The sequence below is a fragment of the Coffea arabica genome, chromosome 2c (assembly GCF_036785885.1).
Source record: "Coffea arabica cultivar ET-39 chromosome 2c, Coffea Arabica ET-39 HiFi, whole genome shotgun sequence".
Taxonomy (NCBI): Eukaryota; Viridiplantae; Streptophyta; class Magnoliopsida; order Gentianales; family Rubiaceae; genus Coffea; species Coffea arabica.
Genome location: NC_092312.1, coordinates 66,555,607 through 66,574,750, shown reverse-complemented (window position 1 = coordinate 66,574,750; position 19,144 = coordinate 66,555,607). Strand labels below are relative to the sequence as shown.

Here is a 19,144-nt window from a genome sequence, read left to right as displayed (position 1 = left end):
TTATAGGATATCTCCTTGAAGAACTAGTTTGAGAAAGTTTAAGGAAGAAAAGAAAATTTGCGAATAATGGATCAGAAGAGGATATCTCCTTGAAGGACTAATGAGAGAAAGTACAAGGAAGAGAAAATTTACAAATAATGGAATGGAAGATAGGACCTAAGTGTTAAAATACCATAAGAAATTGAATTTACAACTAAAGGAAAGAATTTCACTTCACACTACAAAAACATGATTGGCAACTCATTTCCTTGTCCGAAAAAAGGGATTGGCCAATCTTTCCAAAACAATTACCTTTTAAAAGGCAAATTGGCTGCCATTCCTTTTTTTTTTTTTTTTTTTATAATTTTCTTCTCCCCATCATCAGAGTTGTTCTTCGCTTCAGCTGCCTTCTCATTTAGCGTAACAAGGGCGTTTTGGGCAGCCAATCTATGCCATTTTCTTCCGATGATTCTGAGCTGATCCCACGAGAACACCATCAACATAGGCTTTTAAAGTAGCCAAAAGCCAACTGCAAGCCAGTGGCTTTAAACTGGAGGTTCCTAAGCCTGCGGCTGACATCTCTTTCTCCAACTGATAATTTGATGCGCAAAGCAGTTTCAAGCAAATCAAAGTTGATACACCTCACAACATTCTCTGGACCAATCTGGACCTATCAGGATGCTCATTCTACTTCAGATCAACATCTGCATCTATGCCAATCCAATTCGCTGCTGAATTTTCCACCTAACAGCTGCCAGCATTTTGCTAGAGAAATCTCTATAACCTTGAATCATTTTCCGGCTCACCACCTTCAACTCTTCATCTTGATGCACATCATCATTTTGATAGTTTTAGCTGCCCTAGTCTCGTCATGCAAAATTAGGGGATCAAATAACAATGGTTCACCTTCCTTTGAGTCCTTTTCAAAGAAGGGCAGCGTCCTGGAGAGGCTAACATAGATGGAGCAAACCCATCTGCTTAAATGCTTGGCTTAAGCCATTAAGCCCCAAACCAAAAATGCATACCTAAGCATCACCCTATTGATGAAAATTTGCTGCCACATCTAAGTGAGTAACCTTCATGTTTCTGGGACAGAGATTGACTAACAACCCTTTCATATAAGCACCACCCAATAGCTTCACTCTTCCACATCAAAAGTCCTGGCAGGAACCAACAGACAAAGCTTCCAGTATCTGCACATATAAGGGTTCAGATGTCAGCTAAGTAAACATATCTATGAAATTAGTGTCTAAGATATCATTACACCTCTGAAGCAGGGACTGAATGAACAATTATATGCCAAAACTGCACAGCAAACAAAAGATTATTGTTAACTTTATAATAAATTTCTTTGAGCACCCAAAAAACATAATATGAGTTTTCAAGACTTAAGAGGTATAAAAACAAAATTTCGAAACTAGTTCTTCAATACAAAGATGAGAAGATAACCAGTCAACATGTCAGAGTGAAAATGTCAAGCACAAACCCAGAGAAGAGAAGATTCTTGCAAGTATGAAACACCATGGCCTCTTATTTGAGGTGGTAGTTCAAATACCATATGTGCAGGTAGTTATAGACTAAACAGCCATAGCTGCCACACTGTTGGCAATGGCACCACCAAGGGTCACCAACTTTGAAAGATGGGTTTTACCCAAAAACATACACCCCACTCAAATTTTCGAGTAAATCTCAATTTTGACCCTAAACTTATCAAAACAGAGAAACCACACAAAATCGCCCACGACAAGGGCAATATTGGAGAGTTTTCTCCCAATCAAGCATAATTTAAGTTAAGATGTTTATTTAAACAAACAGAATGTAAATCTCAGGACAATCAACCATAACAAGGAGAAGAACATGAACTGAAGCTCTAAATCAGAATATCCAAAGCCCCTAAATCTTAACATACATGGGGTCAGCACCCAAATGAATCACGATAAGCAATCTTTATGCCTTCAGCATCCTAGTTTTCCAGACAGACTCAGACAAAATGGCCTGAAAGGAAGGGACCGAGTCAGGTCAACCAAGAAAAACCCAGGCATAAAGGTGTAGTTTCTTGTCTCCAAAATCAAAGATTTTCATCCAAAACAACCACTAAAGCTTTGAGAAACTCAGAGAAACATCATCAGTTGTTGATATTTCACAAGCAAAACAGTAGAAATTGGATTTTTTTTTTTCCTCTCAAGCATTTTTACAACAAAGGCAGAAATATTTTAAAACCAACCCAAACGATTTAACCCATGATTCTCAACCACTCCCACTTCCACAATCTCCACTTCATGTTAGCCCAAGAAAGAAAATTAACTATAGAAGAAACAAGAAGATAAAAAATTGTGAAATCATAAGAAAATTAAGAAAAGAAGGGGGATATGAAAATGTACTGGGCGTTCAGCATTCCAAAAAAAAATTCCACTTTTAAGGATTATGCGTTATGCCTTAGAATAAGTCCTTAAACTGTGGAGAAAAAGAAATGAAAAAAAAAAAAAGTGCATTGTGAAACTTCAAACAACTAGAACAAGTCTTCTATTTATATATTTACACATCTACAGCCCAAAAAAAAAATCATTTGCACAACTATAAACCAAGAATATCAGCCGTGGCAAATCGAAGAATTGAAGCAGAATAGGAGGGACTTCCTTGGAAGAGCCTACATCAACACAAATTTGCACACACAAATATTTAGATCAAGCAATCACATTCTGTAAGGTGTAAATTCACCTTTTGAGGACCATCCCGCATGCTAAGTTTGACATTCTGGACTTTAATGGACAGTAGCTGCTTATGTTCCTCTATATCCTTCAAAACCGAGAGAAGATTTCCACGATAAACTTCACATCTTCGATTAGCAGATTCCACCTCTTGCATAAGTTCATGAATTTTCGTATCCATGTCTTCCTACAATATTGTGAAGAAATTTATTAAGCACAGATATTTTTCTAATCAAAATACAGAATACAACATTTTACTATGGATGCATAATTTGGAATGTATAACAACTTCTACTAGACACGAAGTGGGGAAAATACTGCAAAACATATGTTTTCTATTTTATTGAGCTTCAATATTCTATTTTTAATCTCCAACCATTCAATGTTCAAAGGTAGTTCTCCATGTATTCAAAAGCCCAAGAATATTTTGCAAATCAATTTTATGCTGATTTTAAACCTGTCAATGAGGACAACTTAAACATTTAATCAAAAAAAAAAAAAGTCCACAGAAAATGGAGATTATTTCCAATCATGTATAAGTACAGGTATCAAGTAAAAAAGGGAAAAAATGCAAAACAATAAAGTAAAACCAAAGAAACAATCTACACTCATACCAAAACAGGATATCCAGAAAAAAGGTTGAGTGATCTACACTCATACCAAAACAAGATATCCAGAAATAAGGTTGAGTGATCAATAAATACAATTACTAAACAAGGTTAAGTGGTCAATAAATACAAATTACAGCTCACAGCTTGAACTGATAAAGAGAAACTTGGGAAATAAGAATCCTTAATATAGCCAAATTACAAGCATTTCCTCAAAATAGCTGAATAAAAAGATGCAGAAAAAAAATCCATGATCTCATAAGCATAACAGCTTGCAGAAAATTGTAAACCAAAATATCCGCAGAACATAGTTTGAGATAGTACATCATGAAGCTGATATAAAATCTGGAATGATACATATAGACATTCTTAAAGAATCAAAAAGTAAGAAGGGAAAAGTAAGGAACCTTGTCTTGGGAAGAGTAAGTTAAACCAAGCAACAAATTGTTAGATGAGTTAAATACTGTAGAAGTTGCACCAAAATTCATGAACAAAGACCACCACAATACCATAAAGAACAGAAGGCTATCATCTTATCAAACTTTGCAGCAATCTGAACCTCTTGAATTTTCAAATCCCGGTCAAAACCACGCATCACTAGAGATATAAAGCAGGATTCAACTCAGCTAACCTACATTAATATCTTTAATTTTTAAAAGCCTGATCTAAATCGCTTTATTATATTATGAAAACAGAAAAAAGGAGATTCCAGCAAGGTCTGAAAAAGCATGGGATGCCTCTTGCTTGGAGCAAGAGGTAAAAGTGATTCCAATAGAAAGAAAATTCAACAAAAAAAAAAAAAAAAATTAACGGCTAACCTCAGAAAGTTGTTGGGCAAAGCTGCCTTTATTTTGATCCCGGTTTTTATGATTTGCCTGGATCCCATTCCTCCTAGAGTCATCCCTAAAACGTCCATTATTTGCAGAAATCCTCCCCTCATTTTTTGTCTCCAGGGAAACTTTCTCAGAAGCCTCTGCCAGAGCTGCCATTGCCACATTGTACAAGTCAACAGATTCTGCTCCGTCATCTACAAATTTTAAGGCTTCATGCCGTAAAGTGTTATATCGAACAGTATGTGACTCCAGGTAGCTGCTAAATACATCACTAATATGTTCTTCTAATAGAACACTGCTCTTGGCATTTCTCGTCCATCGCTTCAAGATGTAATGTGATGGAAGAGTAAGAACGTTTGTCACCCTAAAGACTGCCAATACATGTCTACAAAGAAGGCCAGAAAACTCAAACATTCGGCAGCTACAAAAAGCTTTCATCTCTAAAACATTAAATCTGACATAGTAATCTCTGTGGTCCTCCCCAAATTTCGCGACCTGATACGTAGTGACATCTCCATCATCCTCTGCTTTGGATGCCATAAAAGTCAAAGTACCTACCAACTCCTCCTGAAATCTCGTAAACAGTTTCCTTGTGTAAAGCTCAGATGCTTGTTTCTCCATAGGAGACGGGGTTCTTAAAGTTGGTGAAGTATTCATTGTATCATAATCTGCTTTAACTTCTTTCTCATTGCGACTTTCCAATGCTTTTTCATACAATCTAAAGAACTGATTCAAATTTGTTGATGCATTCACATAACCGTCAAAATATGAGTTCATACTGTCACTACGCTGGGTAATAGACATTTCTGCAAAAAATGTATCACGCAGGTAGACAGGGACCCACTGACTACGAGCACTATAAAGTGCCTGAAGCCACTCATGATCCCTAAGTTCAAATTTATCAAGAAGAGAGAACCAAGAGGACTCAAACTCGTCAATGGACTCTGTCAAGTTTACGCACTTTTGGAGGTCTGCTTCAAAATTTGGATGTTTAAGAAATACATGGGACAATTTCTCCTGGCATTTCTTGAATATATGCCACTCGCAAAAACGGTGACGAGTGTCAGGAAGAACCTGCATGACAGCTGACTGAATTACAGAATCATGATCAGTGGTGATGGACACTGGAGGACAACCAGACATAGCCGCAAGCCAGGTCTTGAAAAGCCATACGAATGATGCTTCTGACTCATTTATCAGGAAAGCACAACCAAACAGAACAGGCTGTCCATGATGGTTTACCCCAGTAAACGGTGCAAAGGGTAATCTGTACCTGTTGGACCTGTAAGTCGTGTCAAAGGTGACAGTATCCCCAAAGTAAGTATAGTTGGCCCTGGCCTTAGGATCAGCCCAGAAGACATTGCCAGTAGAGTGATCCTCTTCTCCCTGAACTGCATAGAAGAAATTGGGGTTCTCAGCCTGCATTTGCCTCAGACAATCCAGAAGCAGCTGAATATCTCCTTCGAGACTCCTCTGACGATTATTTCGCATGTAATTTCTGCAATCAACCTCCGTGAATCCAACCTTGCTAATACCGCCATACTCCTTAATGAGAGCAGACATAATTCTGCGGGGGCCCATGCCAGCAGCCTGCAGGGTATCAATCAAGGTCTTGGCAGGACCAGAGATTTGGCGATGAGAACGGAGGCAATGGACTTGGTCTGGGGGGACCAGCTGGTGATTATGCTCTCTGACAAAGTTGGACACAAGCCATTTACCAGAGTCCTGTATCTTGACAGATAAAGAGGCCTTGCAACCCACACGGGTGATGGTCCGGGGACGCTTGATTTCTCGGTCCTTGGTGCGCTTCTCATTCAAGTTGCGGAACCCTTCTTTAGCACAAACAAAGGACCTCTGGATGATGGCCCCATCCTTCCTGGAGCGACGGGAGGAGCTGACGCGGGTACTGAAGCCAACACGCCGGGCATATGAATTGTAGAAAGCCTTAGCAGCCTCCTCTGATTCGAATTCCATCCCCTCGTAAGGTTCTAGATCAGGGTCTGCCTCAGGAATATAAGTTTCTAAAGAGGCACTGCCCTGGAAGCCACCCACAGCACCAGCACCAGCACTACTACCGGCAGCAGTGGGAGAACCATCAACCACTGGCTCATCCTCTTCCTGTTCAATATACAGGCCATCATCTTCACCTCCACCTCCTGAACCTCCCAAACCTATATCGTAGTCCATCACCTCATTCTCCATATCAGTTCTCCAGCAGGTCAGCTTAAAATGTAAAATTCACTGCACTGGCAAATCAAAACCACAAAAAATAAGTAACTGAAAAAAAAAACTAAGTACCAAGAAAATTGCAAGAATGAGCACCTTCACTGAATGCTCGAATATTCAGACAAAACTTCTATCAATTGAAAATGAAAATTTATTCAGATACATTAATAATCCCGTTTCTAATAATTCACAGAACCCAGACTGCAGAAACACAGAAAATAACTAACTAGAACACAAAATTCTTCTTTAGAGATGCTAGTTGCACTGTTAAAATTTCCAACCCAAGTAAAATCATGTTCCTTTTCTCACCCCATAGTTTCTTTTAATATTGTTTATTGTTGTTACTAAAATTCATACTAATTTATATCACCATTTTAGCAGTGAAAATCGGCACAACAAAACGCAGAGAAAATCCAAATAATATGCAGTATTCTCCTGAAATGTATTGAATTGGCAAAAAATTAAAAGCAGAGGGACTATTACCTTATAAGCTTGAGATTAAATCACAAACCCTAGATCGTCGATGATGCTAAGAATTGGGAATTTGGCTTTAGTTTGCAAGCTTTGATCTTGTTAGAGCCAATGCCGAGAGCGAGAAGAAAGCGGGAGAGCCTATAGAAATGGGGATTATACAACCCACTACAATTGGGCAAAAGCCCGGTAAAAGTCTTAGGTGGACCCCTGACTATAAAAATGTGTGGAAATTTTATTATTTTAATTGATACATTATTATTTTAATTGTGTTCTTCATTCACCGTCAAATAGAATTTAAAGGTTTTTAAATTCGCCTGTAAAAAACAACTGAAAATAAATTATGAGAGAGATAGATAAAAAAATTTCTATATCTGATAGATATATTCATAAAAATAACAAACTATCTTTTACTTTTATATAATATACAGCATATATGACGTATAGAATTTTTTTTTTTTATGATTCCATTAATGACATCAACTAAAATGGTTTTGACCTATATTACACATTTGAATGTAACTCCCATCACAAGCAAGAAGTTGGAAGATTGAGAGTTTGGATATCTCCGTTTGGATTTGGTTGATTAATGGTTGTGTTAGTTTGACTAGACCGGTGATTCAGAGGGATAGTGGATACAACTTAGGGCCTAATGAACAAATTAATGATGAGCTTGGCCTAATGATGAACTTATCGAAATGGTCTACGCCACTCTCTTTGGTCTCCTCCACCCCTTCTATGGAAAGATAAAATTGAAAAGAGAATCAAAGCATAGACGCTAATAACCCCCCCCCCCCCCCCTTTTTTTTTCCTTTTTCTGTTGGATTAGTGGTCAAGTGCATAATTAGGACTGAAAAATGGACCAAACTATTCGATACTCGAATCGAGTTTGATTTGATATAGGCCTGTCAACGGGTTGGATTTGGGACGAAATTGAAAATTTCGGACCCTAACCCATTATAATGTACCGGTTTTGGATCCGATCCGTATCCCCGACGGGTCTTGTGCTTAGGGTCCCGGAACCAGGTCCGATGGGTCCCGGGTCTGCCTCGAAAAAATAAGACCAACAAAAATAATGTATTTAAAAAAATTATTGTATTTAGAAATATTTTATTATATTTATAAATATTATTGTATTTAGAAATAAGGCCACAACAAGATTAGGATTTGTTAATTTGGTAAAAGAATAATTATTGAATTTAGAAATATTTATATTTTATAATTATTAAAATATTGTCCTGGTTCGGGTCGGATATGAGTCAGAATCCTATATTTTGTATCTGACCTTTTTTGTTGTTAGAATAAACGGGTCTGAATCTTGGTAACCGATTTATTTCTCAACCCGTACCCAGAAAAAACTATTGGGTCCGGATCCAAACCCGAACCGCTGATAGCCGTAGTTTGACAAGAGTTTGTTCAAACTTGGATTGCCAATTAGTCAAGTTAAATTTGAACAATATTTTATGTTAAATAATATTCAAATTCGATAAAAAATTCATTCAAATTTCATTCAGCGAATAAACAAAAATAAGTTTAAACAAAACTTTGAACTTGTTAAAATAATCAAACAAATTTGAACGCTAGAGTGTTTGATTTAATTAGATTCGTTTACACCCTATACATAATTGCCTCTTTTTTATACAACTAGTATATGAAGGATTTAAACATAGTACTTCGCAGTGATAGTTGTGTTAATCAGTACTGTTAGCACGCCAATTCTGATGGTCGACGTATGCACCACTCGTCAAAATGAAATCATGATTATGTAAAACAAGGTTGGACTTGACTAAGTGTTCTTGCAGTGCACAGCAGAGACACATTATCTATAAATTTGATTGATTGATTATTTGTTTATGTATGGCAGTACTGAGTTGTACAACAATATATAACGTTCCATTTGACTTAAAAGGCTAGCATATTCCTTGGGAGACCTTTCTTTAACCACTCTTTGTTCTGCAACCATTTCCTCCATTTTCACATTGTTATGGACCTTTCACGCATCACGCTCCGTCCATTCAGGCTGTCGGACGCGGATGATTTACTTCTGTGGGCAGGTGATGATCGAGTGACTCGGTCCATCAGATGGAAGACTCTGGCATCAAAAGAGGAGGCATTGACCTTCATCGGGGAAGTCTGTATACCCCATCCTTGGCGTCGTTCGATCTGTGTCGACGATCTTTCGAAGGGTTTTGTATCAGTTTTCCCTGGATCAGGGGATGAGAGATGCAGAGCAGACATAGGATATGCTTTAGCAGTTGAATATTGGGGCCAAGGCATCACTACTGAGGCTTTAAAGTTGGCTGTTCCTCAGGTGTTCAAGGACTTCCCTGAAGTTTTAAGGCTCCAGGCTTATGCTGCTGCGGAAAATATAGCCTCGCAAAGGGTACTGGAGAAAGCTGGGTTTCTGAAGGAGGGCACATTGAGAAAGTATAGCTATCTCAAGGGGAATTTATGCGACTTGGTTGTTTACAGCTTCCTTTCTACAGATATCAATCCATCAGTCTAATTTTCATTTTCTGGGTGTTCACACAAACGCTGTCCTTTCTCAAATGCCAAGGAATCTCGTTTGTAGTAGCTCATTCTGAAGCTAGCCTTTGTTCGACCTATAGCCTACTGTTAATCAAGCCTGTCCGCCTAAACTTTGTTTATCCGGAAAAATCCACTTTTCGTTCCTAAACTTTGAAATAAAGATACATTTCGTATCCAAACTTCTAGACGCATTACATTTGGTATATGAATTAATTATTTTTTGCCGTATTTTATCCAAAAATGGTAAATTACTTGATATGGATGGAGAAAATCACGTGTTTAGCCCATACCTGTTAAATAAAAATAATTTCTCGATCAAAATCATCGACTTTTTCCGTCCAAATTGAATATTTTACCCTTTTTGGATTAAATGTGATCCAAAATAATTAATTTATATACTAAATATGGTGCGTCTAAAAATTTTGGAACGAAAGTTTAAGGACGAAAAGTGAACTTTTCCCTTTGTTTAGCCAAAAAAAAAAAAAAATTACCGTTGCAGCCTATAAAAAGTTTGGGGTTTTATAACCAATCCGCGTGCATTCTAGTAATAAAAACTTCAAATATTTTCACTCTTGTAAGTTTTGCATGCACCAAGGGAAAGGAAGAGCTACGCAGGCTGAAGCCATGTAAATTTCTCCCTTTCTCCCTCCAGGCTCATACATGGGGTGGAGTTCAAGTCAAGACTTTCTCCAGGCAAAAAAATATACATATATTGAGCATGAATTTTGGAATAATCAAATAACTTTAACTGTACAAAAGGGCTCAGAAGACTTTAGATTCAATTGGTTTAACAGATTCCAAAGAACGTACATCAGTAGCTTGATTCTGATGATGGTCAACCTCACCCTGCTCATCCATCTGAATTTCAGTATTTTCAGTTGACCCAGATGAAGCGCTGTTAGCATCATCATCAGAATCACCTACAGAATTTCTATCATCAGAATCATAAAGATCTGTGGCTTTAATTCTGACACGCTTTCCCTTGATATATCTATATACCCACTTTGGTGGTGGATATTTCTTGTTCAGCTTTTGGCACTTGTCCATCATACCAAGCTTCTGAAACACATCTCCAATCATTTTCACAATTGACCTAGTAGGTGTTACTCCAAGCTCTTCCATGTCAGCGAATACCTATGTTTAATACAGGAGCTCGTAAAGGCAAAATCCCTTTTAGATGTAATTAGGAACTGGAGAACTCCACAAAGCAAATATTTTCAGAAAGGAATGCAAGACAGCAACTCAAGCAAAGCAAATGGCATCCAAAGATCTTCTGAGTGAAAAGGTTATATTAAGGGTACCAAAATATTAGCAATGAAGTATAAAGTGACATAAGTTAAATGATATAATAGTATGTCTAACCTTGTATGTTTGCCAAATAAAGTTGGTCCATTACATGAACTAGAAATGGATGTTGACTTCTAAGTAATGTTCCCAGTTTCAAGCTCATCCAGATTTAGGAACTGAACTAACTATATTTGTTGGTTTCAATGCCAGGTCTATACGCTTTCACAGGCCAAATGCAAAATGAGTTGAATAAATGTGAAAAACATGTGTGAGTGTGGTGGTGGTTTTTTTTATTGGAGGGGGGGCAGGGGGCGGAGAGAGAGAGGAGGAGATTCCACTGAACTAAAAAGGAAAAAAGGCACCAAATGATGAATGCAAATGAAAAAGCAAAAATGGTACCTCAAACATCTTGTCATGCATTTCCCTGCGATAGTATATGGATACCATTTTCTCAAAGAAAAGACGAGGCATGCTTTCCAGATTTTCGGAGAATAACTTAGTCCAGAGTTCTTCAGCCTCATCAAGCCTCCCATCCTCAGCCAAAGCATTAAGCAACGTGTAATAGGTTCCCATGGTCCTTCCTTGACCTTTGCTTAGCATCCACTTTGTGACCTGCAATCAAAGGGGTCCTATTAATTTGTTAATAAGATAAGGACACCAAAAACCCTTGAAACAGCAGCAAGGGCCACTGGATTCATATTACCTGAATTATTCTCTTCCATTCCTTTTCATTTTCAAGGGTCTTTAAAGCTTTCTTAACTGTAATTAGAGGGAACTCCAGTTCCCAGGCAATAAATGAATCGAGAGCACCGTAAACTTCTTCCTTGACGTTCGATAATCCCTTTATCTACAAGGATTGTTAACAAAAAAAGTTTTAAGTGGTTCAATTCTGGCTTCGGCTGAAAAAAAAAAAAGGAAATCACAAGCCATAACACAAGAAGCATTCTGGTGACTTTGCGAAACCATGAAGGGAACCTCATGAGAGCTGAGGAACATTCTAGACTATAAAGATTTCATTTAATTCGAGCACAAAGATACATCATATCTTCCAGTTTGATATACTATCCTGTCGATAAAATAGTCTTTTCCTTTCTCCAATACTGAATTACAGTATAAGTCATTTAGTTTCAGTAAGTCCCTAGAAGAAATCAAGAATGTGTGATTAATTACATAGGTAAACTTGGAATATCATAGAACCAATACCAATTATCTAAGATAGAATTCCCTAAAATTTAATTTCAGCCTATTCCAAGACAGAAGCATTAGGAATTTTCCAGTCAAAATGTATGGAACTTTATATTCACGCTCAAAACTGTCCTAGCTGGACTAGCATCGAAGTTCCATGCATTGCGCACAGAACAAGACTCCAGATAATGGTTTTCCTTTCAATATGTATTAAAAACTTCTTTCTGTTTTCCGGTCAGCCTCAAAATGGAATGGCTAGCTCAGGTATGAAAATTATAGTTTCTGAAGCTGTTAAAAATCTTAGTCATAGCTATCATATTTTTGACAAAAAAAAAAAGGTAAACCATTAGCTTCTTCCATATGCAACAGTCCAACAAAACTCAAAAGTGGTATGCAATAAAAGAGTACCTAAATCACATTCTAGAGAGGCAAAGAGAACTTACACATTCAACAAGTTTTATAGACTTGGAGATAGTCCCTATTTTCCTTCTGGTTTTCCAAACTCTGGGATACCTTGGTCGAGGACCTTTAGCAGCACATACCTGAGGTATATTAAACTGTATTAAGCAGAAGACAGAAAAATACAAAGTTCTCACAATGACAAAAACCAGAATCAACTCATCTACCTTCATAACCTTTTTCACTTGCAAGTTTCAGTTTGATCATTGTCTCTGTACATATTCCAGCCAAATTATAATTAAATTTCCAAAAGCGATGCAGATGATGTTGACTGACATGTGCCTATGTATAATCTGAATAAAGACATACGAGGCGCCAGTTTTGTCTAATGCGATAGATAGATATATACTTATATTTTTTATGATCATGAGAGGGAACATTATGAGTCAGGTGGACCATACAGTTGACCACTACCACACAAAGGTTGTAGCTTACTAGAACAGTATCCAACAACAAACATATTTTGCCATGTACAAGGCTACGCTATAGGATAGCTTATGAGAAAAGATAAATAAGAGATTATAGATCATTAGTTTAATAATAGCTTTTAAGCTTTAAATTCAGCAAACTCATCAAGAGAAGTGCCATATGATATCAAACAGGTGATGTATATAAATCCCCTATCTGAGAAATTGAGATTAACTTACAATGCTTGTAAAGATCGGCTGAATTAATATCTTGGGCCCTTCTGAACCAAAATTTTACTTATTCCTTTAATAAAAATCTTATTAAGGTCCATAAGTATTTATCTGCAAGTTAATGATATCCAGGTCCGTTTCATCTGAGCAGTAACATATTGTGCCATGGAGATAAGGTTCCAAACAAAATATGGAAGAAAGAAGTGTTCCATTAGCATACTAAAAATCTACAGCTTTGACTAAAATCATATAACATCTTATGCAACAAACAAGTTCTGAATTACCAGTTAGTGAAAGAGCAACACCTAAGATTTTGGTCATAGTAGGGGAGAACAAAGAAAGACAGGTCCATCTAGTATTTTGCAAATAATCTGTCAGACTGCGAACATTAACGACCATCTGAGTTATGACTCAATCGAGTCAACTTCTTACTCACCCTACAAACCATATTCCTAGGATAAGCAGGTAACTATAGTGGATAACTTTATTCCAATTGTGAAGTAGGAAAACCATATGAATCAATCTCTGTCACTAATTTGAAGCTCCTTGTATATACAAAAGCAGGAAAATTAACCATTGAGCCAATTCTAACACCTGACCAAATAATGAAGCAAAGAAATACTGCAGTTGTCAAAAAATAAGTCCTACTGTTAGCATTATGGAAAAGGTCCTAATACAGTGCTTGAAAACATCTAGATAGAAATCTTAAACTGTTGAAAGTCAGATGCTTAAAAGCACTGTCCTATATAGTACTATACATTATCCAGAATGTCACAGACCACTGACACCTAGAAAACTACTAAACCCAATAAAGAGTAATAAATATGTACTGCAGGGAATGGAGAAACTTACCACAACATTTTTATTCATGCGGTGAAATTGAACCGGTTCCCACCATTTAGTGAAACTAACCGGAGTAAACCTCAAACAAAGCATTCTGAGAGAACACCCATAGCAGATTAGTATGAAAAGCCCATCATCCAATAATCATCATAATAAGAACTCTGAATGCAACCTATTAAAGTTTCCTTCTTTTTTTAACAGTTACAATCTTCACATTATTTGAAAGCAGATAAATTTAACAAAAGGGAAAAACTAAGAAGAGTTAGAGAATATTTCTCTGCTTTAGAGCGTCTGGGATACGCAGGGAGGGTCCCAAACAAGACCTTCAGTTCTGCGATAAAATGCCTTTTTCTATCAAATTAAACCAAACCAGCTGTTTTCTTATTTTTATTTTTTTTGACTCCCCTGTTTCCCTTCAATTTCTGAGACCAAAAAACAAGGTCAATTCGCTTTAGGACTATTTTGCAACACTAGACTAGCATAAAAAATGGACAAAGGAGGCACAAGAAAGACTCCGAGTCTTCACTTTCTCTCTCTCTTTTCAGCCAGCAGCATCAGAAGTTGTTTACGTGCTTAATCAAGCTTCTGACTTGCAAAACAACCTTATCTATTCTTTTTTTTTTTTTGGAGGATGTAACATTAAAACAATAGGGGGGAGTTCTAAATCTATGGCACAATAGGAAAGTTAGATAGTAGATAGTTAAGAAGCAAGAATGGCTACATTAGGTACACGCCGAATTCAGCAACCGTGATGTACTGAAGCCATTTTACCATACCATATGAACAATGGTCTTTTAACTTCAATATTCAGATAAAATTGAAGAAAAGCCACACAAAAAAAAAAAACCAACAATATTTTACACCAAAATGAAGAAATAAAATATCCCTTTTCCTTCATGTCAAGAAAATGGGATTGAAGGCAGGTCGTTGGACTAACACGAGTCAGGCAGAGAGGTGCAATGGAAGCAGCCACATATTTGGTACAAGTCAAGAAATTACAGAAAATGATAGAAGTAATAAAAAGGGGGAAGATGAAGCTCACTTGAGTTAACCAGCTGCCGGAATTCTGGGCAAAATAAAGGTGGTGAACCCTTGCCGGTGGGGCTGGTGATGGTATGGTGGTGGCGGCACTGAAAGATACAAAGAGAGTCACAGCAGAAAAAAATTTCAGAAGAGATGTGTGATTTGAGGCAGTTGGCACAAGCACGACAAAGCACATATGGCAAAAGCACAGCAAAGCGCATACGGTGGTGGCGGGACAGAAAGACAGAGAGAGAAGGGCAAAATATGCATTTTAATCTTTGTTTTCCTATTTTTTTAATTGTTTTGTCATCTTAAAATTCATCATAATTGAGGTAATAATTTATTTCACATAACCCCTAAACTTATGGGTTATTAAAAAATTTAGCACTAGTGGAATTTATCCATTCCAAGGTCGGGCATATGATATTGGCCCAGCGTGGCATAAGGTTTATATCCACTATGGGATAATCGTCTCTCTCGGAAGTATACTTAATATTGCATTTAAGAGTACGGACTACGGGCATGTTATATCCACTGGGCATCAGCCCCAATTGCCTTGCATAGTGGTTATTATAGATCATAGCTTCTCTTGTAGTAATTATCTACCCATTGTTGTTTGATCAAGTGACAATAAGTTTGATATTTGTGGGACCTGAGTAGGAATGGCTTCGGGCCGCGAGGTGGGACAGGGAATTTTTAGCAAAATTACTTGAACAAGCATGCTAAAAATAATTTTAAATTGATTAATTGGATTTAGTGGATATCTACGTTAGGGATGTAATCGAGTCGAGTCGAGCTCGAGTATCGCTATACTCGAGCTCGACTCGACTCATACACACAGAGGCTCGAGCTCGACTCGAGCTCGATCGAGCCCGAAAATCGATACTCGAAGATCGACTCGAAGAATTTCCTTAGGCTCGAGACTCAACTGGATAAGGCTCGATCTTTAATCGAGCCTTATCAAGTCGAGTCTTATCAAGCTTTTTGACTCGATTTGACCAAAAAACCAGATCAAAGGTGACTGTAAACAGCTTTATACTTCTATACGCGGGTAAACAAGGGAAGAAAAGGAACTCTTCTACCACGACAAATGCCTCATAGCATAGGACCATAATAAGTTGTTAAGTCCTGCCCAACAATGGAACCCTGGGATTAATGTCGGTAAAACCATATTTCCTTAAAAGAATCATAATAGGAGATGACAGCAATAGTGTAGAGATGCAACCAGTCAACTCAGTATCCAGGAGTTGAATCTAAAGAGAGAGAAAGGCATGCGCATGTGCTCAACTGAGGAGGTCATAAGGGCATGTATGAAGACCGATAAACTTTGGCACAGCTACACGCATAAACACAAGTATAATCATCTACGTACAAAGCAGATCTAAATCCATTTGTAATAAAAGTAAAATTAAAAATAGCAATCAACAGCACTCAAGATCTTATTTTCAACATGCAAAAATGAATGCTCAAATACAGCTACACCTCTCTCTCTGATGGAATATAACTTGAATAACAAGAAAATGAAAAGAACAAGTTCCAAACTAGAATCACAAGAAAACGACACAGATCTAACAATTAATATTTCTGAGCAAAAAAATTAATGCAGGCACGAACTAATGCAACAAAACTAGACAATAGTCATTAAGTTTATACAAACGGCAGGCAAAAAAGGAAAATGCAGCAGATACTAGAGCAAAATCCTCAAACAACACTAACAACTATCTGATGGAATGTAGCTTCTACTACAAAAACTTCAAATAAAGGTTTTAACTACCCAGGAACACATAAAATAAGCAAATTTATTCCTTTCAGCCATGAAATTATAAAAATTGACTAAATAGCACAGAAATCACATTGTACTTAAAGCTAATACATGTGTGGTCCCAGAAATGTAAATCTTTCAGAAGTCGCAAGGGTGCAAACTCTAGCATCAAACAAGCAAGTTAAGACCTTCAAGACTCCGTAAACAAAACACCCGAAGTGGAACACCAACACATAGCCTCAACCCCACTTTCTACAAGATTACAAATGTCTATACATAGCCTCAACCCCAAGGCCTTAACTTTTAAAGGCTGCACAACTGGAGAGAGCTTCTTGTGTATAAAATACAAAGCTTATGTTATATCACACCTAATCTAAACTACTACAACAGTTAGAGTTTGCAATTGGAAGCTCAGATTTCGTCCCCTTATCAATTCAGGATAACAAGTTTCCTAGTCGATCTTGGCCCATTTTAATGCCAGAGACACAGAGCCAAAAACAGAGGAGCACTTACCTAAGTGCTCCAGAGATGAGCCAGAGATGAGCAGTGATGAACCAGCGATGAACTAGTGAGATCTTGGTGCTTCGTCTTCGACACTCGGCAGCGATGAACCAGCACGGCAGGACACAGCCGACAGGAGACGTACAGCGCGGCGGACTGGCGGAGGCCGGAGAGGCAGAGAGCAGCTTCGATTTGGGACTTGGGACTTGTTAAGGCGATGGCGATGGCGATGGCGATGGCGATGGCGATGGCGATGGCGATGGAGTCTCGGCGATGCGGCGAGCAACGGCGTCGGCGACGAACGGAGTGAGGGTGTAGATCTAAATCAGTCAGAGTCGGCTGCCGGCTGGTAAAGTGAATTTTTTTGCTAGGCTTTCTTCGAACAGAGAAGAAAGTCGCACAGTCGGCACAGAGAAGGAAGAAAGTCTTTTCTTCCTTTTTTTTTTAGACATTTTTTCTTTTTAGTGTTTTTTACAATTATGTTATTACTTTTTTGCCATTATAGGATTTTATTATAAAGAAGGTAATATTGTAAATTTCATATAACCTATACCCATAATGGTCATTTTATAATTATAATAAATATATATTATTTAAATTATAAATATTTTATTTAATTAACTCTGGCTCGTCGAGCTACTCGACGAGCCACGAGCTCGGAATATGCGACTCGATACTCGACTCGATTTGGAGTCGAGTTACTCGAAACTCGACTCGAACTCGGTCAACCCGAGTTGGAGTCGAGTTACTCGAAACTCGACTCGAACTCGGTCAACCCGAGTTCGAGTCGAGTTGTTGACCGAGCTACTCGAGTAGCTCGGCTCACGAACAACTCAAATCTACGTGTGTGTGTGTGTGTGTGAAAATAGTTATTTTAATCACAGTGTTTCTCACTCCTACGTGGCATGTTTAATTGAAAAGAATTAACGGGTTACGGGTCATTTGAATTTTATCCATGCTAATTCTATTTGGATTATATTATATGTTTAAAAATTATTTCTAATTTTAAAATAACTTTAAAAACCAACAATCTTAACTAATCTTATCTTAATGATTGCTGCTTTCCATCAAATTATTACAATGATTATATTATATGTTTAAAAATTATCTTTAATTTTAAAATAACTTTAAAAAATAACTAATCTTATCTTAATAATATCTACTTTTTGTCAAATTATTACATACAAGTATAGTAAAACCTTTGATGGATCTGCATTTATGGATGATAAATCATCAAGGGTCGGTGTTATTATCCGAAATGATAAAGGAGGTTTCATTGCTGAACTTTCCAAAAAAATTCTCGGGATATTGGAGCCAAATGTAGTTGAATCATATGCGGCCAAACATGCTCTTCAATTACTACATGATTTCGGTTTCAATAAGATTGTTTTGGAAGGAGATTCACAAAAGGTCATTAAAATGATGGACCATTTGGAATTTGATGATTCATCATGTGGTTTGTTGATTCATGATGCCATTATCTTATGTCAAAATTTCATGTGTTGGGAAGGTTCATGAATTCCTAGATCTTTTAATATTCCTACGCACAACCTTGTCAAATATGCTGTTAATCTTTTAGATTGTATATATGGAAAAACTCTCCTCCACCTTTTATTAGTTCTGCACTTGTTTGCAGATTTGATCTCATAATTAATAATATTATTCTATTTATTATAAAAAAAAAGTATAGTAAAACCTTTTTAAATCACAATTATTGAAACCTTACATCCCAAAAAATTACTTTCTTGCACCACCATAATCTTAATTCTAGCAAATTATTACATAGAAGTATAGTAAAACCTTTCTAAATCACAATTATTGAAATCTTACATATCCCATAAATTACTTCACTTCATCACTATATCATTGATTAGTATTCAAATTGCTCATCATCTTTTCTCTTAATTTTAAATTAACTTAGTGTAAAAAAAGAATTAACTGTTACATTGATAGATTTATCAATATTATTGAAAACTAAATATTTATTGACAAAGAAAAATGGATTGCTAGATCTTTTTTCTACTTAGTTAAATATGAATATATAGTTCTAGGTTTATGGTCATTATAAAAATTTAAATTATCTAAAAGAACA

The 19,144-nt window shown here is 37.0% G+C and overlaps 3 protein-coding genes across 6 annotated transcripts; 1 reads left to right on the top strand and 2 right to left on the bottom strand.

Annotated features, from left to right (window-relative positions):
* Nucleotides 1-69: 69 nt before the first annotated feature.
* On the bottom strand, nucleotides 70-7,026 carry LOC113732695 (protein FAR1-RELATED SEQUENCE 5-like). Of its 3 annotated transcripts, none has more exons than XM_072076173.1 (5): nucleotides 6,838-7,026; nucleotides 4,114-6,369; nucleotides 2,698-2,874; nucleotides 1,889-1,974; nucleotides 70-1,172 (listed from the first exon to the last, which is right to left on the bottom strand). In XM_072076173.1, exons 2-4 carry the CDS (start codon nucleotides 6,328-6,330, stop codon nucleotides 1,927-1,929), a joined length of 2,442 nt encoding a protein of 813 aa, XP_071932274.1. In that variant the 5' UTR covers nucleotides 6,331-6,369; nucleotides 6,838-7,026; the 3' UTR covers nucleotides 70-1,172; nucleotides 1,889-1,926. The 3 variants fall into 3 exon arrangements, with proteins under 3 accessions (XP_071932274.1, XP_071932273.1, XP_071932275.1); XM_072076172.1 differs by having other exon boundaries at nucleotides 4,114-6,374; nucleotides 6,838-7,025; XM_072076174.1 differs by lacking the exon at nucleotides 1,889-1,974 and having other exon boundaries at nucleotides 4,114-6,374; nucleotides 6,838-7,025.
* A 1,649-nt stretch (nucleotides 7,027-8,675) lies between these two features.
* On the top strand, nucleotides 8,676-9,533 carry LOC113729614 (uncharacterized). Its single transcript, XM_072076168.1, has one exon. It carries the CDS (start codon nucleotides 8,810-8,812, stop codon nucleotides 9,329-9,331), a length of 522 nt encoding a protein of 173 aa, XP_071932269.1. The 5' UTR covers nucleotides 8,676-8,809; the 3' UTR covers nucleotides 9,332-9,533.
* A 544-nt stretch (nucleotides 9,534-10,077) lies between these two features.
* On the bottom strand, nucleotides 10,078-17,479 carry LOC113727493 (pentatricopeptide repeat-containing protein At4g21190). 2 transcript variants are annotated; one of them, XM_072076167.1, is made up of 8 exons: nucleotides 17,065-17,478; nucleotides 14,809-14,896; nucleotides 13,776-13,860; nucleotides 12,453-12,497; nucleotides 12,270-12,368; nucleotides 11,345-11,488; nucleotides 11,041-11,253; nucleotides 10,078-10,488 (listed from the first exon to the last, which is right to left on the bottom strand). In XM_072076167.1, exons 4-8 carry the CDS (start codon nucleotides 12,456-12,458, stop codon nucleotides 10,117-10,119), a joined length of 834 nt encoding a protein of 277 aa, XP_071932268.1. In that variant the 5' UTR covers nucleotides 12,459-12,497; nucleotides 13,776-13,860; nucleotides 14,809-14,896; nucleotides 17,065-17,478; the 3' UTR covers nucleotides 10,078-10,116. The 2 variants fall into 2 exon arrangements, with proteins under 2 accessions (XP_071932268.1, XP_071932267.1); XM_072076166.1 differs by lacking the exon at nucleotides 12,453-12,497 and having other exon boundaries at nucleotides 17,065-17,479.
* Between the last annotated feature and the right edge of the window lie 1,665 nt (nucleotides 17,480-19,144).